This window comes from Cetorhinus maximus, chromosome 10 (assembly GCF_964194155.1).
Source record: "Cetorhinus maximus chromosome 10, sCetMax3.hap1.1, whole genome shotgun sequence".
NCBI classification, from domain to species: Eukaryota; Metazoa; Chordata; class Chondrichthyes; order Lamniformes; family Cetorhinidae; genus Cetorhinus; species Cetorhinus maximus.
Window position 1 is genome coordinate 80,843,767 of NC_135888.1, and position 27,878 is coordinate 80,871,644.

General features: G+C 43.6%; 1 protein-coding gene across 7 annotated transcripts in view; it reads left to right on the top strand.

Annotated features, from left to right (window-relative positions):
• Positions 1-27,878, top strand: part of LOC144685797 (SH3 domain and tetratricopeptide repeat-containing protein 2-like) — a 99,716-nt gene that overhangs the window by 29,070 nt on the left and 42,768 nt on the right. For all 7 annotated transcript variants that reach the window (XR_013577782.1, XM_078550681.1, XM_078550682.1 and 4 more), the window contains 2 exons: positions 3,909-4,014; positions 7,036-7,179. Coding sequence is in view for 6 of the 7 variants with exons in the window: in XM_078550681.1 (XP_078406807.1) it covers positions 3,909-4,014; positions 7,036-7,179 (250 nt within the window). In the remaining variant the exon portion in view is untranslated. The remainder of the gene's footprint in view (positions 1-3,908; positions 4,015-7,035; positions 7,180-27,878) is intronic.

Consider the following 27,878-nt stretch of genomic DNA (forward strand, 5'->3'; position numbering starts at 1 on the left):
TCTCCCTTCTGTTGCACACCCATTGTTGGTTGAATTACAAGTCACCAGTAAAATATTGGAAAGACTGAAGCCATCAACTTTGGTCTCTTCCTTAGATTTTGCAGCATGTTGCCAACTCCATTGCCTTTCATACCACTGTCTCAGGTTGACCCAGGTTGTTCAAAGCCTCCGAATTCTACATGACTCTGTACTGAACTTCCAACTTCACAATTCTCAATATTATAAAGAGCACCTGATTCCAGCTTCATGACATCATCGAACTCCACCCTAACCTCAGCTCATTTGTTGTTGAAACATGCATCTAAGCCTTTATCACCCCTAGACTTGATTGCTGTATTGTGCTCTCAGTTAGTTTCTCATACTTCAACCTTCTTAACCTTCAGCTCAAGGAAAACTCTTCCCCTATCTTTCCTCATATCAATCCTGCTTGCACATCACCCCTAGCCTTGCCTATGTTTTTTTTAAATTTGTTAACAGTATGTGGGTGTTGCCGGCTGGACCAGAATTTATTGCCTATCTCTAGTTGCCCTTGGGAAATTGATTTTGAGCCACCTTCTTGAACTACTGCAGTCCATGTGGTGTTGCTACACCCACAGTGCTGTTAAGAAGAGAGTTCCAGGATTTTGACCCAGTGACAGTGAAGAATGGTTATCTAGTTCCAAGTCAAGATGTTGTGTGGCTTGGAGGAGAACTTGCAGGTGTTGGTGTTCCCATGCATCTGCTGCCCTTGTCCTTCTAGCTGGTAGAGGTCATGGGTTTGAAAGGTGGTGTCAAAGGAGCCTTGCTGAGTTGCTGCAGTGCATCTTGTAGATAGTATACACTGCTGCTAATGTGTGTCAGTTATGGAGGAAGTGAATGTTGAAGGTGGTGGATGGGGTGCCAATCAAGTGGGCTGCTTTGTCTCGGATGGTGTCAAGTTTCTGGAGTGTTGTGGGCTCCTGGCTCCTAATGTTTCAAACTTCTGATCCCATGTTTAAATCCCTCCATTGCCATTCACCTCCTTATCCCTGTTACATTGCCCAGCAGCACAAAATACCCAACACCTTAATTCTCCATTCAGCAGTAAATAGTCTCTTAAGCAATCTCCCCTCCTCCAGTGCGGGTGGGAATGATGGAGGTTGGGGGTGGGGGTTGCTGTGTCTTCAGCAGCCGTAGACCCACACGTGGAAATTTTTCCTCTGAATCTCTCTGCCTTTCTGCCTCATTCTACTTTATTCAGGCTTTCCTCAAAACCCAACCTTTTGATCAGGCCATTAGCCACCTCTCCTAATATTTCTTCTGCTTTGGTGTTTCCTCTTTTTCACATTTATGACACTATATAAATGTAAAGAGTTGCTGTTTGTCAAATCAACAGGTGTCACAATGATGCTTTTAAAAAAATTCTTACCTGGGGAATGTGGGCATTTTCTGCTGCAATTTGTTGCCGATCCCTAATTGCCCTGGAACTGATTGACTTGCTAGGCCATTTCTGAGGGCAGTTAAGAGTCAACCACAATGCTGTGGGTCTGGAGCCACATGTGGGCCAGGCTGGGTAAGGATGGCAGATTTCCTTCTCTAAAGGACCTGAGTGAACCAGATGGGTTTCTACAGCAATTGTTGATGGCTGTCATGGTCACCATTACTGAGTCTAGCTTTATATGCCAGATTTTATTAGTTGAATTTAAACTCCACCAGCTGCTGTGGTGGGATTTGAACCCATGTCAGTCCAGTGATATTGCCACTACACCAGCAACTCCTATTTTTTTTCTGGTCCTGCCTCCTTTTGGTCCCGTTTTGGACAATGAAAATCTGGCCTGAGCTGTCTGTATGTCGAGCATAAACCTTTCCAAACTGTTCTTCATAACTTGAGGTCACTTCTTTATTATAGTACTGGTTTGGAATTTTTGCAGAGTTTTCACTGTAACTTCAGCCAAACTCCCTGGAGAAATGGTGTAAATGGCTATAAATGGCACTGAAACTATAACAACAACAGCTTGTATTTATTTAGGTGCCCCAAGGCACTTCACAGGAGCATTATAAAACAAAATTTAAAGCCGAGCTACATAAAGAGGTATTAGGGCAGATGATCAAAAGCTTGGTCAAAGAGGTAGGTTAAGGAGCATCTTAAAGGAGGAAAGGGATGTGAGGCAGAGAGGTTTAGATATGGAGTTCCAGAGCTTAGGGCCTAGGCAGCTGAAGGACAGCAACCAGTGGTGGAACAATTAAAATTGGGAATGCTCAGGATGCCAGTATTGGAAGAGTGCAGATACCTTGGAGATTTGGGGGCTGGAGGAGATCACAGAGACAGGGAGGGCAGGGCCCTGGAGGGATTTGAAAACAAAATGAGAATTTTAAGATTGAAGCACTGCTTAAGCTGGAGCCAATGTAGGGCATCAAGCACAGGGACACCTGTGAATGGGACCAGTTAGGACACAGAGAGCAGTGTATTGGATGATAAGATTACAGAGGGTAGAATGTTGGAGCCCAGCCAAAGGCACACTGTAATAATCAAGTTTAGATGCAACAAATGTATGGATGAGGGTTTCAACAGCAGATAAGCTGAGAGAGGAGAAGGATTAAGCGATGTTATGGAGGCCTTAGTGATATTATGGATATGTGTTTGGAAAATTACCTTAGGGGAGTCATGAACCATGAGGGAACCTTAAACTTAGGTCAAGGACCGAAAAAATAAATAAGGCATTCAACGTTCCTTTGAAAAATGTTGTCCCTCTTACCTTCTCAAAAAACTGTCAATCAGTCACAGGCAGTGAAAGTCCCATTGAGGAATCCAAATAAACACAGAGGCATTGAAAAATGAAACTCTTCAAAGAAAGATTAGGTTATTACAAGGTAATAATAATGTCAATAACACAAAGCTAGCACTCCCCTTTGCAACTGAGTAATAGATCCCTGCTGAGTGGAGTCCATTAGCTGTTATTAGAGCTCAGCCAAGGCCATCTAGCAAAACAAATAACTGGCCATCTGTTCAGCCTACTTCTGTTGATACAGTTGCCAGATGGTCTCATTATGAATGCTTGGCCGAGTTCCAAGAATTATTAATGGACTCAGCCTGGCAGGGATCTGTTTACACAGTTGCATAGGGGACTGTTTGCTTTGTTTGACTGACAGCTTTATTAGCCTGTAATAACTTGATCTTTCTTTTATTCAATGCCTGTGTTTATTTGGAAAATATTAAAGGTTTCCTCAATGGGAATTTCACTGGTTGTGTTTGATTTACAGCTTTATGAGAAAGTATGAGGGGCAACATTTTTCCAAGCGATTTTTGAATGGCTGTTTCTTTTTTATTTCATGAACATTACAAAGACTTCCCAGGTTATTATATGGCTCATTTGTTGTGTACCTAGTAAATACTGGGTGAGTAGGCATGGGTGAGTCATGAGGGTGCATGTAGGGGTAATGGAGGGGACATGGGGGCATGTAGGGGGCATGGGAATTGTGAGGGGGCATGGGATCATGGGAGGGCATGGGAGATAAGGGGGCATAGAGAGAGCATAGGGTTCAGTAGAGCGGTTGGGGGTGTGGGTTGAGGGATGAGGGCTGGAGGGCCTAACAAACATGAATCAAGAAGGCTGATGTCCCAGTAAATGGTGGCAGACCTTCTAACCTGCTGGCTTTGTCATCCACCTGCCTCTGTTGCTACCTCAGGCCTGCCACTGGAAGCAGTGGGTCCATCTCCAGCCCATGCCCACCTTCTCGACAAAAAACAGGGGTTGGCGAGCTCCTCTTGGACTTAAATTTCCTGGCTCCCACTTTCCACCTCCTTGACAAAAATCGGCCTATGGTGTTTTACTATGGAATTACTGCTTTCCTAAGGGAGGAATATTGAATTGTAGAGCTTGCACTGAACAAATATCCCTTAATTGCACCTGGCTTTTAAATAACATTTTTTTGATGATTGAATTTTTCAGGAATTGTCAGCAAGACTGATGTCCATTCATGCAGAAAAGGATCTCTTTGTTCTCACCTTTAAAACTGTTGAGGAAATCTGGAAATTTACAACTTATCTTTCCCTAGGTATGGAGATGAATTATATTCAGTAGAAAATAGGTAACTTTAACAACATTTTATTAATAATCAGACTATCCTGCCTATAGTGACATACCATAAAATCCAAAGGGGGTGAAATTGGTGGGAGAGAAAAGCTCAAAAATAAAATGTTCCCTTCAGTTCAAGTAATATTTCCTTGGATTTTGGTTTATTTCAGGCACTTCACACAGTGCCATAATGTATATCATTCCACTGTTTTCTATAATAACTGTACTAGTAAACTATGAAGAGGTCAGAAAAATACTAAAGGAGAAAATATTAACCATTGAAGTTTAAAACTTTGGCCTGTTGTATAGGTAGCTTGCAGAGATTATCAACCTAAGAGCTCATTCATACTTGTGGCTGATGCAAGTTACATGATTAGTGTCATGATCAGGTTTGCTGTAAACTTTCCTGATATGTGTTTTTAGTGTGGTTCTCAGTGGTGATGGTGTGTTACAGATCACTCAAGAAGTCCAAGTTGCTGTGGCAATATGCATGTTGTAACCTGGAGCTATGGATAGTGCTGGTTAGAAGCTCCAACTTTCTTTCCATCACATGACTGACCTGGATGCTCTCCCCCTCTTACCACGTATCTCTGGTGTGTGATGGAAGGACATGCATGTTGATAATCAATCTGTTTGGCTGGGTTATGAATGCACCTTCCTTGGTCGTCAAGTCCTGGAGTGGGACTCAGTGGTTCTCAGTCAAGTATGTTAAGCTGTGACAGCAGTGACATGAATTCACTACCTTTGCAGCTCAAAGAATGTGGTACAACACCACCTCTCTCCCAATTATGTGAATTAATTTGAGGAGCCTATTCTTGTCTAGTGCTATCATCATGACACAATGCCAGCAACAAGAATAAAAAAATAGCTTGGCAATATAGAATCGACTACTCAGCTTCAATTCCACCCATATATTGTATATAATGGTGCATGGTTTTCAACACAGTGATGTATCTTACAGTTAAAATGATGTTAAACTGCGCCAACTGAGTATTGGGTTACAAAGTCATCTTTACCCTTAATGTTTCTAACAATTTGTTGCAACACTCCAATTTAAATAGCCTATTTTCTGGGTGGTCTTGCCCATTGGCTACATATTCAGTTTAATAGTTAAAAAGATGGTGGGTAGTGTGCCCTTGAAGAGTTTATGTATGTTCAGAGGTTGAAGTAACCCGCTTGTCACATAAACTTGGAAAATTACTCTTGTGTTTTGTATTTTGTATAGATGTATCAAATGTCCTGTTTGGAATTTACACCCAGAGATGTATTATTCTTTGTTTACCAATCACTGAGTTGTTTATGCAACTTGTGACTGCTATCAAACCAACACAGCCTTGCACCAACATTGTAACACTGTCATTGTTTTGGATCTACAGTCAAGTATTTGACAATTGAAGGAAGGCCAGAAAATTCTGTGGAGAAAGGAAAGAGGTTAGATTAAAATTTCTGGTCTGTTGAAAGGTGAATGACCTCAAATGTTAACCTGACCATTTTCCTTTTTCTACAGGTACTCTCTTCTGTCGAGTGTTTCCAGCATTTTCTGTTTTTATTTCAAATTTCCAGCATCTGTAGTATTTTCTTTCTCGACCATTAAAAGCAGCTTTCATCACAGAAGATTTTAGTATTCCAAAAAATTGGAACTTTTTTTTATTTGGATGCCAAGGACCAACGTAAAAATTCTGGAAGGTTATGTAATTGTTTGCCAGCTGAAGTGTTTCCGGATAACAGTATTTTCAATTCATCCTCATACAATAATCCTGCTGTCTGAAAGAATGAAAAGCCAACAGAACTGCTCTTTCAGTAAGACAGGCATCATCTGTGAAGAGAATGAACTAGTTAAAACTGATTTGACAGGGGTTGTGCCTGAAATTTAACTAGTCTGGCATCCCCACAGATGCTGCCAGGCCTACTCAGAGTTTACAGAATATTGTGTTTTTATTTGTGTCAGACTTTCAGGATTTATTTATTTTTTTGCTTTTCATTTAGCATTGTTTTCCTGATGGCTCAACTAGTTAATCAAGGGAATAACGAAACCATTCAGACCAGGAATGTCCCAGATCCACTTTCGAATTTGTAGGAAGTTAGTTGATTTAATCAATGAGGGCTATGTTAATACTGCTACAAATGTTCTTGCGTTTACACTTTTTTCCATGCCCTCATTCTCTCCCTTGTTACCTGTCTTAATTGCTCATTTGTACCTGTTTCTATCACTTTCCTTCTTTGCTGCTCCCCTCAATTCCATCTGTCTTTTTTATTTCTTCTTTCCTTGTTGCGTTCTTTATCACAGGCTGTTCAATGTTTGCAAATGCAGGTCAGACACTCCTGTGAAAACCAATGAGCTGGCTGTATGTTAATACAGTAACTCAAGCCCCCATATGCAGAAAATTTGAACACTGCTGCACAGAAAATAATGAGATGGAAAATCAGGTCGATGTTCTTATTCATCACTCAGTGACCCCTGCTGGAAAGTGCATAAATGTAGGCATGTTGTGGACTAGCCCTGACTTAATTGTGATATATTCCAAGGATGAATAGTCTTCCAAAATACAGAATTTAAGGTCACAGGAAAAATGACTGCTTGGCTGAATTAACTGAAGGTTTGAGTACCCGTGGAATTGTATCTCGGGATGAGCCAGTGCCTTCAGGAGAAGGAAGAACGTACCGAGCTGACAACTCGAGTACTTTGCCTGCGCAGTATACTGTTTTCTTACAAAATAGTACTGTGGATGATGGAAATCTGTTGGAAGGTCACTGTCCTGAAACATAACCCTGTTTCTCTCTCCACAGATGCTGTCAGACATTTTGGGTATTTCTTGCACTTTCTGTTTTTATTACACTGTTTCCTCTCTCTCTCTATTTTTTTGCTGACACTCTCTCTCATACACTGGCTTCTTTTACTCTTAAACTGGATCCTACAGTTAAGGTAACAAGAATATGTACAAAAAGTGACAAACAATCTCAGCCTTTAACCCCATTATTGTTAATACTGTTATTCTCCTAGGGTTCATTGGGCGATGTTTGGAGAACTTGTTGTTCGATCAACATTTCTGGTTGAATGTTTCTCTTGTGGAGGATGTGAAGATTCAAGTTGAAGTGAATGATGCCGATTTGTCAATGATGTATCTGGATCTTCTGTTACAGGAAGGTAAGATAATGAAAGGTGAATGTATTGGACCAGGAATGCAGACTGAATATTAAAACTGGACATGCAGGGAGTCAGGTATATTAGAATTTAGAGTCACAATTATAACTTTTTTGGATCCCTGTAATCCACCAATTAGGATTTTAAGCTGAATTACATGTTCAAAATGTGAAGTTCAGGAGCATGAAGGCACACATTTACCTGATCTGTTGTATATTGAGTTACCCCAAGATTGAAGTAAGCCACCGTGAAAAGACACCCTCCACATTCGTAAAATAGAATTAGAACAGCCACGTCAGCAGTAGTTTTGTTCCCTTTTATTGTCCTGTACAAGTAACAGTTGCCTGTGAAAGTAATAAGCCCACAATCTCTACTGCATTAGAGAACCCTGGCATTGTTATAGGTTGATCAGAATTAATAATAGGTACAGGTATTTTTGCAGCTTAAGTAAGGAAACATTCAATAATATGGTACTCTCAGAATCAATATGAAGCTCATGACAAGCCAGCAATACAACATGGCAATGTTTACACCAATGATGCACAATGCTTTAATAACTTTGCTTTTAATATATCTTTCAGTCTTTTGCTGTGCTGAATGGGAAATGTCAGGTGTTCAGTTTGTTGTTTTTTCTGCACCATCACAAAGCAAACATATTGGGCAGAATTTAGCCCTAAAAACAAAAAACTGCGGATGCTGGAAATCCAAAACAAAAACAGAATTACCTGGAAAAACTCAGCAGGTCTGGCAGCATCGGCGGAGAAGAAAAAAGTTGACGTTTCGAGTCCTCATGACCCTTCAACAGAACTGAGTAATATTAGGAGAGGGGTGAAATATAAGCTGGTTTAAGGTGGGGGGTAGGGGGGGAGAGAAGTGGGGGGTAGTGGTGGGGTGGTGGTTGTAGGGACAAGCAAGCAGTGATAGGAGCAGATAATCAAAAGATGTCACAGACAAAAGAACAAAGAGGTGTTGAAGGTGGTGATATTAGCTAAACGAATGTGCTAATTAAGAATGGATGGCAGGACACACAAGGTACAGCTCTAGTGGGGGTGGGGTGGAAAGACTAACAGGGCATAAAAGGTATAGATTTAAAAATAATGGAAATAGGTAGGAAAAGAAAAATCTATATAAATTATTGGAAAAAACAAAAGGAAGGGGGAAGGAACGGAAAGGGGGTGGGGATGGAGGAGGGAGTTCAAGATCTAAAGTTGTTGAATTCAATATTCAGTCCGGAAGGCTGTAAAATGCCTAGTTAGAAGATGAGGTACTGTTCCCCCAGTTTGCGTTGGGCTTCACTGGAACAATGCAGCAAGCCAAGGACAGACATGTGGGCAAGAGAGCAGGGTGGAGTGTTAAAATGGCAAGCGACAGGTAGCGTCAACTAGCAGACACTTCCTCCTACCTCTCCCTGGACCATGACCCCACCACTGAACATCAAGCCATTGTTTCCAGGACTGTCACTGACCTCATCTCCTCTGGAGATCTTCCTCCCACAGCTTCCAACCTGATAGTCTCCCAACCTTGGACGGCCCGCTCCTACCTCCTACCCAAAATCCACAAAGAGAACTGTCCCGGCAGACCGATCGTGTCAGCCTGTTCCTGCCCCACGGAACTCATTTCTCATTATCTTGACTCCCTTCTCTCTCCCCTTGTCCAGTCCCTTCCCACCTACATCCGTGATTCCTCTGACACCTTACGTCACATTAACAATTTCCAGTTCCCTGGCCTCAACCGCCTCCTCTTCACCATGGACGTCCAATCCCTCTACACCTCCATCCCCCACCAGGATGGTCTGAGGGCCCTTAGCTTCTTCCTTGAACAGAGGCCCGAACAATCCCCATCCACCAATACCCTCCTCCGTCTGGCTGAACTTGTTCTCACACTGAACAATTTCTCCTTTAACTCCTCTCACTTCCTCCAAATAAAAGGTGTGGCTATGGATACCCACATGAGCCCCAGCTATGCCTGTCTCTTTATGGGGTATGTGGAACATTCCTTGTTCCAGTCCTACTCCGGCCCCCTCCCACAACTCTTTCTCCGGTACATCGATGATTACTTCGGTGCTGCTTCATGCTCTCGTCAGGACCTGAAAAAATTTATTAATTTTGCTTCCAATCTCCACCCCTCCATCATTTTCACATGGTCCATCTCTGACACTTCCCTTCCCTTCCTTGACCTCTCTGTCTCAATTTCTGGTGATAGACTGTCCACCAATATCCATTACAAGCCTACCGACTCCCACAGCTACCTCGACTACAGCTCCTCACACCCCGCTTCCTGTAAGTACTCCATCCCATTCTCTCAGTTCCTTCGCCTCCGTCGCATCTGTTCTGATGATGCTACCTTCAAAAACAGTTCCTCTGACATGTCCTCCTTCTTCCTTAACCGAGGTTTTCCATCCACGGTCGTTGACAGGGCCCTCAACCATGTCCGGCCCATCTCCCGCGCATCCGTCCTCACGCCTTCTCCCTCCAGAAACATGATAGGGCCCCCCTTGTCCTCACTTATCACCCCACCAGCCTCCGCATTCAAAGGATCATCCTCCGCCATTTCTGCCAACTCCAGCATGATGCCACCACCAAACATATCTTCCCTTCACCCCCCCACCCCGGCGGCATTCCGTAGGGATCGTTCCCTCCAGGACACCCTGGTCCACTCCTCCATCACCCCCTACTCCTCAACGCCCAGCTACGGCACCTCCCCATGCAAGCGCAAAAGATGCAACACCTGCCCCTTCATTTCCTATCTCCTCACTGTCCAATGGCCCAAACACTCCTTTTAGGTGAAGCAGCTTTTCACTTGCATTTCCTCCAACTTAATCTACTGCATTCGTTGCTCCCAATGCGGTCTCCTCTACATTGGAGAGACCAAACGTAAACTGGGCGACCGCTTTGCAGAACACCTGCAGTCTGTCCGCAAGAAAGACCCAAACCTCCCTGTCGCTTGCCATTTTAACACTCCACCCTGCTCTCTTACCCACATGTCTGTCCTTGGCTTGCTGCATTGTTCCAGTGAAGCCCAACGCAAACTGGAGGAACAGCACCTCATCTTCCGACTAGGCACTTTACAGCCTTCCGGACTGAATATTGAATTCAACAACTTTAGATCTTAAACTCGCCCTCCCCCTATCCCCAGCCTGTTTCTTCCCCCTCCCTTTTGTTTTTTTTTCAATAATTTATATAGATTCTTCTTTTCCCACCTATTTCCATTATTTTAAAATCTATACCTTTTATGCCCTGTTAGTCATTCCACCCCACCCCCACTAGAGCTGTACCTTGTGTGTCCTGCCTTCCATTCTTAATTAGCACATTCGTTTAGCTAATATCACCACCTTCAACACCTCTTTGTTCTTTTGTCTGTGACATCTTTTGATTATCTGCTCCTATCACTGCTTGCTTGTATCTACAACCACACCCCGCCCCCCAACTTCTCTCCCCCCACCCCCCCACCTTAAACCAGCTTATATTTCACCCCTCTCCTAATATTACTCAGTTCTGTTGAAGGGTCATGAGGACTTGAAATGTTAACTTTTTTATTCCCCGCCGATGCTGCCAGACCTGCTAAGTTTTTCTAGGTAATTCTGTTTTTGTTTTAGAATTTAGCCCTCGATGGGCGGATGGGCCCCACCGGCTCGGCAGCGGGCGGGCAACCAAACTCCGCCGTCGAAGCGGGCGTCGCGCCATTTTGAGTGGGCGGCAAATTAAGGCCCGCCCAGTGGGCTGCCCGACCTGTGCCGGGTGGGAGGGATTCCCCAACTGTCAAAGTGCGCTCTTTCACACATGCGCGCAAAAGAGCGCACTGCTCCCTGAGACTAAGTGCTGTCTCAGGGAGATCAGTGAAAGTTTAAAAAACATCAAAAATAGCAAAGTAAAAAAATTATTAACATGTCCCCCTCATGTGACAATGTCACACGAGATGGGACATGTTAATAAATATTACATAAACTTTATTAAAGATTTTTTAAACAGACATGAAACCTCATCCCGCCAGTGGATGAGGTTTCATGTTTTTTTAGAGGCCCGCTGGGGCTCCTGGCCTGCCCACCAGCCTTAAGGTTGGACGGGCAGGGCCTTTAATTACCTTAATTATCCTGTCAATGGCTTCAATTGGCCATTGACAGGTTGGCAGACGGACAGCTGATTTCGCTGTCCGCCCGCCTTCCTGAATATTTAACTGGACCGGGATGACGTCAGAGGTTCCTCCCGACATCATCCTGTGTCATTTTCCCGGCGGTGAGCGGGTCCCGCCCCCAAATCGCCGATGGAAAAATTCTGGCCATTAATTACAATTCACTTGCAGAAGACCAAACCTACCAGATCCTTGATTTTCTAATTGAGACCCTTATTCCAGAGAAGTTTAAAAGGTGATGTCTCACATCACCGAACTGAAAGCTTACAGCTATCTGCCTACAGTGTGGAATTAATGGGCCTTTTGTTCAGTACCCCTGTTGGTGTAAATAGGGTGGTAGCAAACTGAAAATGGCATTGGATCGCTTGTCGCCCCATTTACTGTTGCTCTGGCTCTTGGGTTCTGAGATGGGCACTCAGAGTGCCCACCTATTTTATGTGGGAACCATTTGTAATGTGCATATTGGAGGCTATGATGTATAATAGGAATCCAGTGCAATTTTGAGGGTTAAGTGTACAACATCATGCACCATGAATCCTCTTCCCATTGTACTGGCGGTGAGTAACTTAAATAGCAGACCTTAGGTACCACTTAATTAGAGTGCTCTTCCTAGGTCCACAAAATAGCTCTACCCACTGCCAGCCTATGTGAGGCTCCTCCCTATCCCCACTAGGTTCTCAAATATATCAGGCTGCTGATGGGTCTGGCTGATTTCCTGCCTGTCTCAACCAGCAATCTACCTCAGAACAGTGGCTTGGATTTTCACCAAGTCAGGTTGACTTGGGAGCCCTTTAAAAGTGGCAGTTTGGCCTGATTCTTGGATTCCTGACCCCATTCCTGGGCTGTGCAATTTTTGGGAGTGCCTTTAAAGGGTGCAGACTGCTTCCTGTCAAAAGCCCACATCCAGTATTCCCGACCTGGCCAGCTCCATTGCGGAGATAGGTATCTCCTGTTCCTCCACAATTTTCATGGAGCCAGGTCAGGTTTTTAAAGAGTTGTGGTTCATGGCCCCTCAGAGGAGTTGTGAGCTCTAGTCTGCATTAGGGGACTTTTTAAGCGGTAAGTTCATGCCCCCTATGCCAAGTTACGCTCCCCATCCACCCACTCTGAACTCTCATGTTCCCTATGCCAACCAAGCTCTTCCCTTCCACTCACCCCCTATGACCCCTTCTGCCAAGTTATGCCCTTCCACCTATCCCATGTCCTCTCCGGCCCCTATGCCAAGCTATGGCACGTCTATGCCCATTGGCCCTCTGTACACATTCTAGAAACACTGAAATCTATAGTGTAAATGGCATATGTAAAAAAAAATCGCGTGTCGAAGGCATAGTTGTCAATTTTAGAAATATTTAACTGAATTTCTGATGATTACAAGTTCCTTTAATTTATTGATACTTGTGGATCTCAAATAGCATTGACCTTGGAAAATCAGGTCAAAGAGAATTTCCCCCAGAGCAACTTTGTGACATTGTAAGTAAAGCTATCCAATTCACAGCCTCTGGAGCTAGTTAGATTGTTCTGCAGTTGCAGGCATAACTGATTAATGTAGTATTTATATTATAAAAAGACATGTGGCCAAATTTTTGTCACCCGAAGGAGGTGGGATTTGAGCTGGAAATTCTGAGGTTTTTGACTACAAAAATTAATTTCCTCTCTGTCACAGCCCTGAAATATTTTATTGTGTCCTTTTTGCAAACTGGGAAGGCCTTGGGTTGTGACCCTGCACGCACCTCTTCTGAAGTCCGGGTCACCAGTTTGAGCCCTTTGGGAAATTCAAATTTACTCCTCCCCCGCTATTTTCATGTGCTGGTGCAGGTTTTGGAAGCCCTCAAAATACGTCTCATTGGAGGCCTGAATCTTCTGGTCGGCGAGCAGGGGCCCGTCGATGTGTAAAATGCCGCACGGTGATGTCAGCATGTGTCCCAACGTCACCACGCGTCATTCTGATCTTCATTTCAGTGGTGCACACCAGAGTCGGCTGTGCGTCCGACGAACTGTCAAAGGCCTATTGAGGCCATTTAAAAACCACTTCAATCCATTAATAGGGCTGCCCGTCCAACCTTATGGGGCCCAGGCAGCCTTCGCATTTACCATGAAACCTCATCCATTGGCAGGATGAGGCTTCATATTTTTTTCTCTTTATTTAAATTTTCAAAATCAAACTAATCTCCCTGAGGTTTTGCATGCAGGCCCCGACTCAGCCTCCTCCCCCACCCGCACAGGGAGCGCTCAGCGCTTCCGGCTGCGCGTCATGCTGGGCTGGCCTTAATTGGCCCGCCCACATAAAATGGTGGCGTGCAGCCAATCATGGGTGGCAATCGGCTGCGCGCCTGCTCCCGCTCAGCCCCCAATCGGGGAGAAAATTCTCCCTGGAGAGTTTGTGACCACTGGGAGAAACCTGTTGAGGAGTTAGGAACATTCTGACAAGTCAAAAACCTCAAATGTCATGATTAGATGCTGTATTGTAATATGTTTTAACTGCAGTGATTCATTATTGGACTCTGTTCTGAAAAGATCTATTGGCTATTACATTGGCCAGTGATGTTCAAGTATCGAGATGCAATGGAGTACTTTTCCCGCTGGGAAAAGTGCTTTTATGCTTTCAAAACTGAAGAAAATGCTGATTGGGATCTCTAGTGCAGTAGATGAAGTGATTTAAATGCCCAATGCCCTTTTAAATTGCGGAAAAATACCCTTCACTTAGAGAAAATAAAGCAGCCACCTGCTCATGGACTGCTTTGATTGACAGGACATCTTGTGTGGCTTAGGAAAAAAATGGTCATTTTTTTCCATTTCAATAGGCTCGATTGTTTTGATTTCTCGGGGCTTGCTTTGACATCTGAGCCCATGATGAATGCATGGCTGAGTTTCAAAAGCTAAAACCAATTATGTCAGCAGAGGGCTGTGTTCACACTTTGATGGTTGTTAAAGGATTATCTGTCTTTGTAGTAAGTGAATAAGTTGTTTGTTTTTACAACAGCTTGACAACTGGAGGGGATTTAAATTTTTGAACAGCTTTTATTTATGCACAATATTTTCAGTATTAAGTGTGTTTGAACGTCGACTCTATTAGATTGTTAGAAACTTTTTTTTATGTCCATTTCAATACCATCCTAAGATCTGTCCATATTGGATACTGTGTGAGTGGCTATGGAGGATACTTGGGGTATAATGGGGTATATAGTGGGCATGGGGGTATGAAGGGTCATGGAGGGGGCATGGGGAGATTGATGGGTCAAGGAGGGGGAATAGGGTTATGAGGGGCCTGCCGGTGGCATGGAGATTTGAGGGTGAGTGGTGAAGTTTGGGAGCGTAAGAACAATGTTGGGAGCTGAGTTGCTGTTTTCGAGAACTAAAGCAGGTCTTCTAAGCAACCCACCTCTGCACCCACACTCGTTCTGCACTCCTCGCACACAGTATAGCAGCTCGCAAAATTCAACCTCTCCCTGCCAATGCCTCTCAGAGATATAAATATGGGGGATGGGTTCAGAGGAAGGCTCACCTTTTATTCTCCTGTCCCTATATGATAATCCGGCTCCTGTGGTGTGATATGTTCTGTATCATGTCTTCGTACTATTTTATAACTAGCTTTAATGAAGCATGTGACAGTGACTATGGGTGTTTCACGATCAGACAATTATCTCACTCCTTACGGAATGTTCTGAGCAAACCTTCCCAAACATACAACCTCAAAGTTGCTGGGGCTTGTGTCTAACATGAAATCTTGTTTGAATATCGGTGAATCACATGTGGAGATCAGTACCACTGATTCTCCGAGTTATGTTCCTGTTGAGTGAATTGCAGGTGCTTGCAGCTGAGGTTTGGATTTGGTATTTTGGAAATTTAACTGCAGGATTTTCTAATTACAATAGTCAAATTTCTACACCTTCAGTTACAGCAAAATTTACTTTGATCTTAATTGAAAAGTGATATCATCCTGGAGCATTGGTGCAAGATTTGAGGCGTCAGTTTTATTTCAGATTCAGTCTTATGGAACAGGCCTACTTCAATAACATTTTTAGTTAAAACAGCAGCATTATTCCTCATATCGCATTTGGTGCAACTGTTGATTTAGAACCTATCACAAAAGCCCAGCAAACTGATGGTTTGCCAGGTACAACATAATTAGAGGGCCTGAAAGAGTAAAATTGCAATAGAATTTGCATTTTGTAATATCCAAAGCTTTTACCAAGCATTGATCAGAATGTTGTGCTGTCCTGAGGTTCATTGATGGCCTTCATTCTTCACTGTTATTTTTGGGCTAGACTTGGATTGATTTAATAATCAAATTGGCTGTACATAGGAGCCAAATTAAAATCATTCGTGCAAACATTTTCTTTTTCATACGAGCTAATTGATTACTGAAGGGGTAATTTGCAGGCACCAGTATGAAGCAAGACAATTGGACAGATAATACAGGTATTTTTGACCCTGCCATTTCTTTTGGGGTGAAAGCTTCTATCATGGTCTTCACTTCAGACACGGTGTAAATTGCTGAGATTTTCTTTCTAGGTGAATGGACGTGAATGATCTTGTGATGCCTTTTCTGGCCCAAGACCAGGAAATGCTGCACCCCACTCTGGAATGGTGATGTGGAGGAAATGATCTGTTTCACTTAAATCAACTTCAGAACACTGTGTCACATCCCACCTTTGCTTATTATGTGGTTTCTCATGGATTGACTTACTTCAGGTTCTAAGGAATTTGTGCCTTAAGATCACAAGAACAGAGCTAGTTGAGTTAAGCTAGATTTATGAATACATGTTGACTAAAAGATCTTCAGCATTTCTGAAATAAAAACAAAAAATGCTGGGGAAAAAATCAGCAGGTCTGACAGCATCTGTGGAGAGAGAAACATAGTTGAAGTTTCAAATCTGTATGACTTCTTCAGAGCTGAAAAGAGGTAGAAATTGGACAGGGGACGGAGCAAAATTGAAGATCAGGGATAGGTGGGAACTCAGGAGAGATTTGATGAAGATGTCATGGACACAAGACAGAGGGACTGGTAATGGTAGTGTTACAGACACAAGAAGGTGCCAATGGTGGCATAAAGGTAAATAGCAGAATGTGTTAATAGCAGAACAAGGGCTTCCGCTCTGTGAAAGTAAAACATAACAACAAGTTACAGATGATCCTGTGGGGCAATCCAACCAGTCTCCTTCTGAACTTGCTGTATTCTATTCTCTCAGGTCAACCCTAACCTTGTTATCAAACCTGCTGACTAGGGTGGTGCTGTTGTTGTTTGGCATACTGACTGCTACCTTGCAGAGCCTGAGCGCCAACTCTTAAACACTTCTTCCTACCTCCCCCGGACCATGATCCCACCACCAAACATCAAGCCATTGTTTCCAGGACTGTCACTGCCCTCATCTCTTCTGGAAATCTTCCCTCCACAGCTTCCAACCTCATAATCTCCCAATCCCACACAGGCTGCTTCTACCTCCTTCCCAAAATCTGCAAACAGGACTGTCCTGGTAGACCCATGGTTTCAGCTTGTTCCTGCCCCACTGAACTCAATGGACAAGGGGAGAAAGGATGGAGTCAAGATAGGAAGAAATGACACCTGCATGTGTGATTCTTCTGACACCCTATGTCATATCAAAAATTTCCAGTATCCTGGCCCTAACCGCCTCCTCTTCACTATGGACATCCAATCCTTCTAATCCTCCATCCCCCACCAGGATGGCCTGAGGGCTCTCTGCTTCTTCCTTGAACAGAGGCTCAAACAATCCACATCCATCACTACTCCTCTGCCTGGCTGAACTTGTTCTTCCACTGAACAATTTCTTCCATAAATTGCCTCACTTCCTCCAAATAAAAGGTGTGGCTATGGGTACCTGCATGGGTCCCAGTTACGCATGTCTTCTTTTGGCATATGTGGAACATTCCTTGTTCCAGTCCTACTTGGGCCTCCTCACACAACTCCTTTTTTACGATACATTGATGACTGTATCGATGCCTCTTCATGTTCTTGCCTGGACTTGGAAAAATTTACCGATTTTTGCCTCCAATTTCCACCCCTCTCTCACGTTCACATGGTCCTTCTTCAACACTTCTCATCCCTTCCGTGACTTCTCTATCTCCATTTCTGGTGAAAGGCTGTCCACCAACGTTCATTACAAGCCCACCACTCCCACAGCTACCTTGACTACAGCTTTTCACACACTGCTTCCTGTAAGGACTCCATCCCATTCTCTCAGTTCCTTCACCTCCGTTGCATCTGTTCCAATGAAGCTACCATTCAAAACAGCTCTTCTGACATGTCTTCTTTTTTCCTGAGCCGAGGGTCCAACTGTAGTTGACAGGGCCCTCAACCACATCTGATCCATCTCCCACGCCTCTGCACACACACCTTCCTCTCCCTCCCAGAACCATGACAGTGTTCCCCTTGTCCTTGCTGTTCACTCCACCAGCCTCTGCATTCTAAGGATCATCCTCTGCCAATTCCGCCAACTCCAGCATGATGCCACTACCTAGCACATCTTCCCTTCACCTCCCTTGTCAGCATTCCATAGGGACCGTTCCTCCCATGACACCCTGGTCCACTTCTCTATTATCCCAACACCTTGTCCCCTCCCCACGGCACTTTCTCATGCAATCGCAGAAGGTGTTACACCTCCTCCATTACCTCCTCACCATCCAAAGCCCCAAACACATCTTTCAGGTGAAGCAGTGATTCACTTGCACCTCATTCAGTTTAGTCTACTGCATTCATTGCACACAATGCAGTCTCCTCTGAATTGAGGACTAAAGGGAACACCTTCATTCAGTCTGCAAGCATGACTCTGACTTTCCTGTTGCTTGCCATTTCAACACACCATCTTGCTCTCATGCCTACATTCCCATCCTTGACCTGTTGCACTAGTCCAGTGAAGCGCAATGCAAACTGGAGAAACAACACTTCATCTTCCGATTAGACATTTTACAGCCTTCTGGACTTAATATTGGGCTCAACAACTTCAGACCTCAAACGACTCTGTCCTCCATTTTGATTTTTAAAAAAATTCTGAATTCTCTCTCCACACAGGACCATCTGTAACTTGTTTTTATATTTTGCTTTCACAGAGCACTGACCCTTGTTCTGCTATTAGCACATTCTGCTATCCTACTTTTATACTGCTATTAGCACCTTCTTTAGTCTTTAACGCTTCCATTAACACTTGCTTTGTCTTGTGTCCATGACATCTTTGTCAAATCCCTCCTGAGCTCAGCTCTGAAGAAGAGTCATCCGGACTCGAGGTCTTGCCTCTGTTTCTCTCTCCATAGATCCTGCCAGTGCTACTGAGTTTTCCAGCATTTTCTGTTTGTATTTCCAGTTTCCAGCATCCGTAGTATTTTGCTTTTATCTTCCAAATTTCTAATTGACCTTGCCCAATGTTGCTACATTATGCACAAATTGTTTTATTCACATTTGTTATGAAATCTTAATTTGAAAAGTAGTTATAAATACCATTTAAATTATTTACCCTTTTATGTAATGTTTAAGAGTCAGAAATTTAGATCATTGGTTGATATTAATTAATTTGTTTTGAGGGGCTTTTTTTTCTCTTCTAGTTGGCTCAATGATAGTCTTTATGAGCCTGACATTTATGGGGAAGTTGAGAAAGAATATAGTCATGTGGGGGGAATCTGGAAAACCTGGGATCACAGAGGTCCTGCCAAATTTCATGGCAGGACCCCCTTATCGTGTCATTTCTTTCTTTTGTTTTCCACCTAGTTCCAGGGTGCAGTGTGGAAGCCTGATTTAAATATGATAATGAGGTGCACAACCCAACAGAATAAAAAGAGGCCAAAGATTTTTTTTAATTTATTCTTTCGTGGGATGTTGGCATCATTGTCAAGGCAAGCACTTGTTGCCCATCCCTAATTGCCCTTCAGCTGAATAGCTTGCTAGGCCACTTCAGAGGGCTGTTAAGAATCAACCACATTGCTGTGGATCTGGAGTCACATGTAGGTCAGACCAGGGAAAGGTGGCAGATTTCCTTTCCTAAAGGACAGTGATGATATTTTCATGGTCACAATTACTGAGACTAGCTTTTAATTCCAGATTTTATTAACAGAATTTAAATTCCACCAGCTGCGGTGGTGGGATTTGCATCTGTGTACCCAGAGCATTAGCCTGGGCCTCTGGATTACTAGTCCAGTAACATTACCACTCCACCACCAAATGTGCATGTGTGTTTGTTTAGGGACATGTTCCATGGTTTTTAATTTTTAGCCCCTCACCCTGACCCTCTCCTGCTTGTCATGGGAATTTAATATTGAAGCCCATATTTCAACTGAGACAACTCCTTTTAGGGCTCATTGAATGTTGTTTTTGATGATATTTTGAGGACAGGTTCATGGCATATGATAACACCCTGGGTTGACACTGCAAGGCGGATTCCCCATTGGGGCACTTATTGGTGAGGTATGATAGAAAATCAGAAGTTGCTGGCCTGTGGCTTCCTGACTAACATCCTTTGTGAGTGCTGTTCCTTGCCAGAGTGCCTGACCTCACTTTACTTCAATTATTTTTCCCTCCTTAACCTTGCACTGAAGGAATTAGCTTTTGCCTTCCATTCTCTGTTGAACAAAGATAAGATTACAAATTTGTTATGTCTAAATCAAAACAGCCAATTTACATCCTACTGGTATATGCTATATTACTTGTCAACACTTAACTACACTTCCTTCCACAGTTCATTTCTGTAGAAGGATAGTTATTGCAATAGTGTTCTGAGTTGAAAGTGCAATCCAAAGCCTATTCTCAACACTGGAATAAAAGCCCTTTAGAGCTTAACCAATGCTCACATGGCAACCTCATGCCCCACTTACAATAGTTTTGTTAGATATCTTTTTGCTTTGCTGATAAATCTGCCCTATTTATAAAGTGAGGCAGGTTCACAACAGTTGACAACTTCACATTGATGAAGTATATGTGCAAGCTGTTGTTTAAAAAGTATATCTGCGTGAGCTGTTGTTTAAAAGTTGCAAATGTGACTTTAAGCTGTTGCAATATGCAACTCTCACATGTGTGTATGGTTAGTGCAAAGTTACTTTGGCAATCTAGCTGAGACTTTTCCTGATGTTGAGGAGAAGGCACCTTCGGGCCAGCATGACAAAGATACATTGATGACCTGTACTCTGCCCATGGCCTTGCCCAGATTGTTCAACTTGATTGTTTGTCACTGGAAGCAGCTCTGTATATTTTCTGTAGTACCCAGTAGCTGGAGACACTTTAGAAAGCTACAGGAGCATTGGTGCTTCCACCAACACCACAAGTGATTTATCTATGATGGTCTACTTGGTACTGGAAGCAACCAGTAAATTAAATGGGATATAAACACCCAATGGAGTTTTAAACTTCCATGTTTTAAATCATTTCAAATACAACCCCTTCTATAAGGTATATCCTTCTATGGACTCTGCTTGCAGTTGCAATGCCTCATAAATCTCACAACCTCATCTTCATTTGAAGGAAGTAATGAAGCTAATCATAAAAAACATTAAAAGCTGTTACAAAAATATCTTTCAGTCATTGTGAAGGCTTCATATCCAATACTTTTGCTGCTTTGTTCATAGTGCATGACATTGAATTCTGTTCTTTTAATTGGTTGACTTCCTTCATTACCTCTTACACATCGATAGGAAATTAGTTTCAACAATTCTGGGTCACTGATCAGGCACTGCATTTCAATACTGCAATCAAAGACTATGGGCTGGATTTTCCTGGCCCTGGGGAACTGAACTGGGAGGCGGGACAACTGGGAAGTTAGCGGAGAGTGTGTCAGGACGGCTCCCTGACACATTCCTGATGCCGGGGAAGTTTTTTCAGGGTGGGCTGGCACATGGATCGCTGGCTCCCCAAACAGAGTTGGGCAACCGATTTAAGTAATCAAGGTCCCAAATAAGGGTGATTTTTCACGCCCACTGGCAATTTTACTTGGATGGAGAAGCGGCCTCCTGCCACCACATGAGGAAGCCACCTGCTTAATGGAGGTTGCCTCCCTGTCCCAGTCTGGGGAACATCAGGGGTGGGAGCTCCAAACTCCAAAGAGGGGAACTTAGGTAGAGAAGGCCACCACCTCAGCAATCCCAATGAGCAATATGGAGGATTTCCCTGCCAATCTGAGGATCCTTCCAGCCTGGACCATTTGGTTAATGAATTTAATTTAACCCCTCTGGGGGCGTCTCCATGTTCAGGAACCCTTGAGATTTCATTCCTGCCTCGGCATTGCCCACTTCTCCCAGCAGCATCAAAATCCTGCCTGCCAACTTTAATTGGATGGTGAGCTAAGAAATGATCAATTAGGAGGCGACTCTGGGAATATTGCTGAGCTGGTCTCACTACTGGCAAGTGCAGTGTGAGGACTCCTTTTTTGTTTGGACTTCAGGAATCATGAAGCCCTCTTGTTTGTGAACCATTGCGGCTGGTATATTTCTGGGGATTGTGCACTTGAGGCATAAGTATTTGTAGCAGATTCCTCTTTGTTGCAAAGGGTAAATCCATTTTCCACCCAAAACCTGTATTCTTTCAAAATGCTTCTACATTTAATTTGTACTACTAACTTGTAGTTTGTACTACAACTTTGGTATTATGCAAAATCGTTTCCATTTTGCACAAGAGCTCCTGTTGTCATAAAAATTCAGAGTCAGAATCCCACCTGACTCTGAAGTGAAGAAGAATGAGACTCCTGGGAAGGGGTAGTTGCACAACATTCAGAGTTGTTGCTGTATAGAGTGTTGAGCCAGTTTTTAAAATTATCCAGGGGGTTCCTGCACACTTTTTTTTATAACTACCTGAAAATAATATCATGGTTTAGACAAGTTCTGGGAGGGGAGATTATTTTTTAAAAACTTATTCATGGGATGTGGGCGTCGCTGGCTGGGCCAGCATTTATTGCCCATCCCTAGTTGCCCTTGAGAAGGTGGTGGTGAGCTGCCTTCTTGAAACACTGCAGTTCATGTGTTATAGGTACACCCACAGTGCTGTTAGGAAGGGAGTTCGAGGATTTTGGCCCAGCGATAGTAGAGGAATGGTGATATATTTCCAAGTTAGGATGGTGTGTGTCTTGGAGGAGAACTTCCAGGTGGTGGTGTTCCCATGCATCTGCTGTCCTTGTCCTTCTAGATGGTTGTGGTTGTGGGTTTGGAAGGTGCTGTCTAAGGAGCCTTGGTGAGTTCCTGCAGTGTATGTTGTAGATGGTAAACACTGCTGCTAATGTGCGTCGGTGGTGGAGGGAATGAATGTTTCTGGATGAAGTGCCAATCAAGCAGTCTGCTTTGTCCTGGATGGTGTCCAGCTTCTTGAGTGTTCTTGGAGCTGCACTCATGCAGGCAACAGGAGAGTATTCCATCACACTCCTGACTTGTACCTTGTAGTTAGTGGACAGGCTTTGGGGAGTCAGGAGATGAGATATGCACATATGTAGGAAAGCATGTGCAGAACCCTTCACTGACCAGCAAAACTGAAGTTTCAGCAATAGAGACCATATACTCCCAAACCGTAGTCATTGGTTTCAGACCTGAGACTAAATCAGATTGTCCAAATATAGCTTGGGAACTCCTTTGATGGTCCATGAGCTCAGTACTGTTTTATCTCATCACTGTCCACTTCAGTTCTTTCAACTACCCGTGCTTGGAGACTGCTCCCTGATTGATGGATTTTGACAAATAAGGGGCAATCTTTTGCACTTTCAGTCCTCATATTCTGGGAACTTTAAGGAGCTGAAGCTTCAGTATTTTTAAAAGCAAAAAACTGCAGATGCTGGAAATCCAAAACAAAAACAAAAATACCTGGAAAAACTCAGCAGGTCTGGCAGCATCTGCGGATAGGAGCACAGTTAACGTTTCGAGTCCGTATGATTCTTCAACAGAACTAAGTAAAAATAGAAGAGAGGTGAAATATAATCTGGTTTGGGGGGAGGGGAGGGGGGGGTGGGGGGGAGTGGGTGGGACAGGTAGAGCTGGATAGAGGGCCAGTGATAGGTGGGTAGGTCCCTTCCCACCACCCCACCCCCACTAAGGCTATCTGTACCTTGCTCGTCCTGCTTTCTACCCTTAATTAGCACATTCCTTTAGATAATATCACCACCTTCAACACCTCTTTGTCCTTTTGTCTGTGACGTCTTTTGGTTATCTCCACCTATCACTGGCCCTCTATCCAGCTCTACCTGTCCCACCACCCCCCCCCTCCCTCCCCCCTCAAACCAGATTATATTTCACCTCTCTTCTGTTTTTACTTAGTTCTGTTGAAGAGTCATATGGACTCGAAACGTTAACTGTGCTCCTATCCGCAGATGCTGCCAGACCTGCTGAGTTTTTCTGTATTTTTAAACTTCATCATAGACTGGGAGAGTCAGCTCTGCCGCACCAGGTAGATTTGAAAGCTGAAGACTTCAGTTTCCATTTCCCCTCTACCCATTCTACTATTTGTGGCACTCTAATTCAGATTTTGATTTGCACAACCTCACCATCACCGCCATTCCCTTCCCCTCTCGATTTTCCATTTTACTTGCTTATCCCATGCCTTCAATTCCCTCTATGTGCAATATGCAATTCCCTATAAACCAGATCATTCCACCTGTTCCCTCCCCAGCTCCAGAGCTGCTTCACTCTGAGTACACTTTCTTTCTAGCTTGATGGCTGCTTATTTCTTTATTGACATAACTCCCCAGTTACACTCGCAAGCCCAGTAACTCTGAGTTTCCCATTTTTTCTCTTTCTTTCTGGCCTGACAGTAAAAACCTACTGTCCTTTACTTAAGCTTCTCCAACCACCTTGACAAATACAGATTGGAGGCCATTTCTCTATTCTAGTGGCCCCCCTTAATCATGTTCTCCTCTACCTTTGAGACATCATGGGTCATTCATCAGATCGTCTATATGAAACACTTTTAACTAGTATCACCTGTGTCTCATGACAAGCTGGAGCACATACACTCAAGGCTCTATTTCCACTTGTTATTTGATTACTAACAATGAAATCAAGCTATGGTAAATCAATTGTTCTACTTTAATTGGGACAGGGGTAGAAGAGCTTAGATTTCTGTGTCTGGCGGTTCTTGCATTTTTTTTCTGAATTGTTACAATCTCGATAGAGTCTTTAAAAAAGAAATTCAAACACCCAGTCATTAATGGGGGAAGGCAGAAGATTCCATCAAAGTTTTTTCCAATTATCTTACATTTAAATTCATAAAGTTGTACTCTTAAAAACATATGAATCATAAAATTAGATATTTTTAATAGCATGCAGGATCTCACATTTTTTATACATAAGAGCTTTCATTCATATGTAATCATATGTGGTCTGCTCCATGCCTTTGACAGGTGTATCCAGCCTCCCTTGTTCCAAATCTTTGGGCATCTCTGGTCTGAGTGCACCCTTAGATCCACCAGAATGCACTGCAAAGTGAAATGAGCCAGATTAAAATCGACATAAGGAAAATTGTAATTGGAAATAAACCGGCAGAATTATTGCTTGCTGCCTATTTTAAAAATACAGGTGCCAAAAACATACAGGGCAGAATTTTAGGGGCCGCTGTCAACAGGTTTGCAGGCGGGGGTGGTGGGCATGTAAAATTCCCCAGGTGGCCTTCCTGCTACCCTTTTCTGGGTCCGCTTTGCCGATCGGGAGCCTGCTCCCAAGGGCCGCCCACCCTGGGTACTCCCTCTCTCCTGGCCACTCACTCAATACCACCCCCCTCCCAACTGCCCCCCCACCCCCCCGCCCCCCCCGCCACTCTCCGGGTCTCTTGCCCTGCCTCTGTCAAAAGACCCTCCACTACTTAACTTCCGTCCAGATCCTGGTACTTCTTCACTGAGACTGGATGCAGTCTCAGCACTGGTCACCACTGGGATTACAGCGCTGCCAGCCAATCAGCTTGGCTCCCACCTGATAACTTCAGCCATAATTCTTATCAATAGGAGCATTCGGTCATTGTTTCTTTTGTGGTTCAAGAAGCCTTGTCAGTTGTGCAAGACTCCGATTGCGGATATACTCAGCAATTAAAGTTATATTATTTTTAAAGAGAAACAAACAATTTGATTTTTTTTGATTCAACAAATAAAATTCACACATAGTCCAATTCATGCTTAGCCGTTTACATCTCATCCAATCCTACCTAATCCTGGTTATTTTAATCTCACTGTTCATCAGCCAGAGTTGCACATCAGCTGTTAAGTTGGGCAACACATTAATCGACCCTCTCCCACCCTAGTCATTCCATTCCACATGAAGAGATTTCTTTGGTCCATTGTTGTTGAATGCTATCCATTTCCTTATTTTGGTCTTCTGCCAGCAGAAGCTTTTACCCTCTGTCAAGGGCAAGGGTTTGCAATGATGGATTCTGTATTTGGAACTCTTCCCAGCTGCTCTGGCATGCATTGGACACTTAAAGTACTGTAATGATACCCTGTGCCCCTTCTGCAGTTAAGAGTGAGAAAGTATTCTAGACTTAAGCACAGCTCTAGTGGTTTTGCCCTCTTGCTACTTAAGAGCTGTTCTCAACTTATTGCTCCAGTCTTCAAGCAATCATGTTTATTTGTGGGGCTCCAGTCCATAAGGTGAGCAAGTAGGCAAGACTGTCAATGCTGGGATTGAATCTACTCTGAGTTCCACCATGTGTAGAATTGCTGAGCTGGGTGTCTCTGATTGCTCGGCTATGTTTTGAGATTTGGTTCTTGATCTGATGAGCCTAAAGTTGAGGCACCCACTATGTACTGGTACAGTGGAAGTATTCTGTGAGGTTAACTGTTTCCTTTTACTGCTTTATTTACTTTAAGGTATTACTTTGGACAGCAAGATGTGCCCTCTTTCTTGAAGATGGGCATTAGGCATATTGCAGATACCTATAGTGGTAGTGAGTTTAGCCCAATCCCACTTATTACCTTTGCGAACCCCTCTCCTGTCCACCACAGCTACATTTAATGCACTAAAGTGCCCGAGTACCAACAGAAAAATGATTTGCAATTGAACAATGGGCTTACTGTCAACAATGGAACAGTGGCGATAGCTCTTTTGTGCTGGCAGTAGGCCCAGTCCATCTGTTAACTGCAAAACTAGCCTTCTGTTGACTGAAAGGCATACTTTACTGGTTCCGCTGAAGGAGATTTAGTTGCAGTTAGAGCCCAGTCTCTCCTGAAGGCAATGGGTCATGCTGAGATACAGTCACCAGCAACCTTCCTAATACTTCACCCAATAACCAAGACAGTGAGATAGACAGGGGACAATTGAGCTTACTGCTATCCGACCAAAATATAAATACGCTCAGTCACTCATTCACACACTCTCTCTTTCTCTCTCTCGCTCTCTCTCACTTTGCAACAATGTGACTAGATAGTGTTCAGAAGCGGGAATTTTGGCTGATTTTATTCCCTGCCTTAGCCTTGTGACATTGAGAGCATGTGTACAATTAATTCAGCCTGAGTGAAGAGTTAATAAGCCTGACTCTAACAAGGCTGAGAAGGAGAAAATATAAAGTAAAATAAGTAATGGTTAGTTGATACCAAACTTAAGTTTCAAATTTGGAGTTAAGGCCACAATCAGATGAGCCATGATCTTATTGAATGGCAGAGCAGGCTCGAGGGGCCAAATGGCCTACTCCTGCTTTCATTTCTTATGATCTTGCGGTTACCTAACTTGATTGGGTTTTTGATGAGGTGACAGAGGACTGAAGAGGATAATGTTGTTGATATGGGGACTTCCTAAAGGCATTCAATAAAGTGTCACTTAACAGGATTGATAGCAAAGTTGAATCCCATGGAATAAAGGCAGAATGGCTGCATGGATACAAAATTGGCTGAGTAGCAGGAAACAGAGTAGTTGTGAATAGTTGGCGGGAGGTATAGAGTGAGATTTCCGAGATGTCATTCCTGGGACCACTGTTTTTCTTGATTTAGAGAAACGAACTAGAATTGAGTGTGGAGGACACATTTTCAAAATTGCAGATGACACAGGATTTTGAAGTATTGTGAATTATGAGGATAGTGTCGAACCTAAAGCAAAAATAGACAATGGGGGAATGAGCAGACACAGAGCAGATGAAATTTAATGTCAAAAAGTGTGAAGTAAAACATTTTTAAAAATTCATTCAAGGGATGTGGGCTTCGCTGGATGGGCCAGCATTTATTGCCCATCCCTAGTTTCCTTTGAGAAGGTGGTGGTGAGCTGCCTTCTTGAACAGCTGCAGTCTATGTGGTGTCGGTACACCCACAGTGCTGTTAGGAAGGGAGATCCAGGATTTTGACCCAGCGACAGTGAAGGAATGGTGATATATTTCCAAGTCAGGATGGTGAGTGACTTGGAGGGAAACTTCCAGGTGGTGGTGTTCCCATGTATCTGCTGCCCTTGTCCTTCTAGATGGCAGTGGTCGTGGGCTTGGAAGGTGCTGTCTAAGGAGCCTTGGTGAGTTTCTGCAGTGAATCTTGTAGATGGTACACACTGCTGCCACTGTGCGTCGGTGGTATAGGGAGTGAATGTTTGTGGATGTGGACATGCTTTGGGGAGTCAGGAGGTGAGTTACTCATCACCCGATCCCTAGCCTCTGACCTGCTCTTGTAGCCACAGTATTTATATTAGTAGGAAGAACAAAG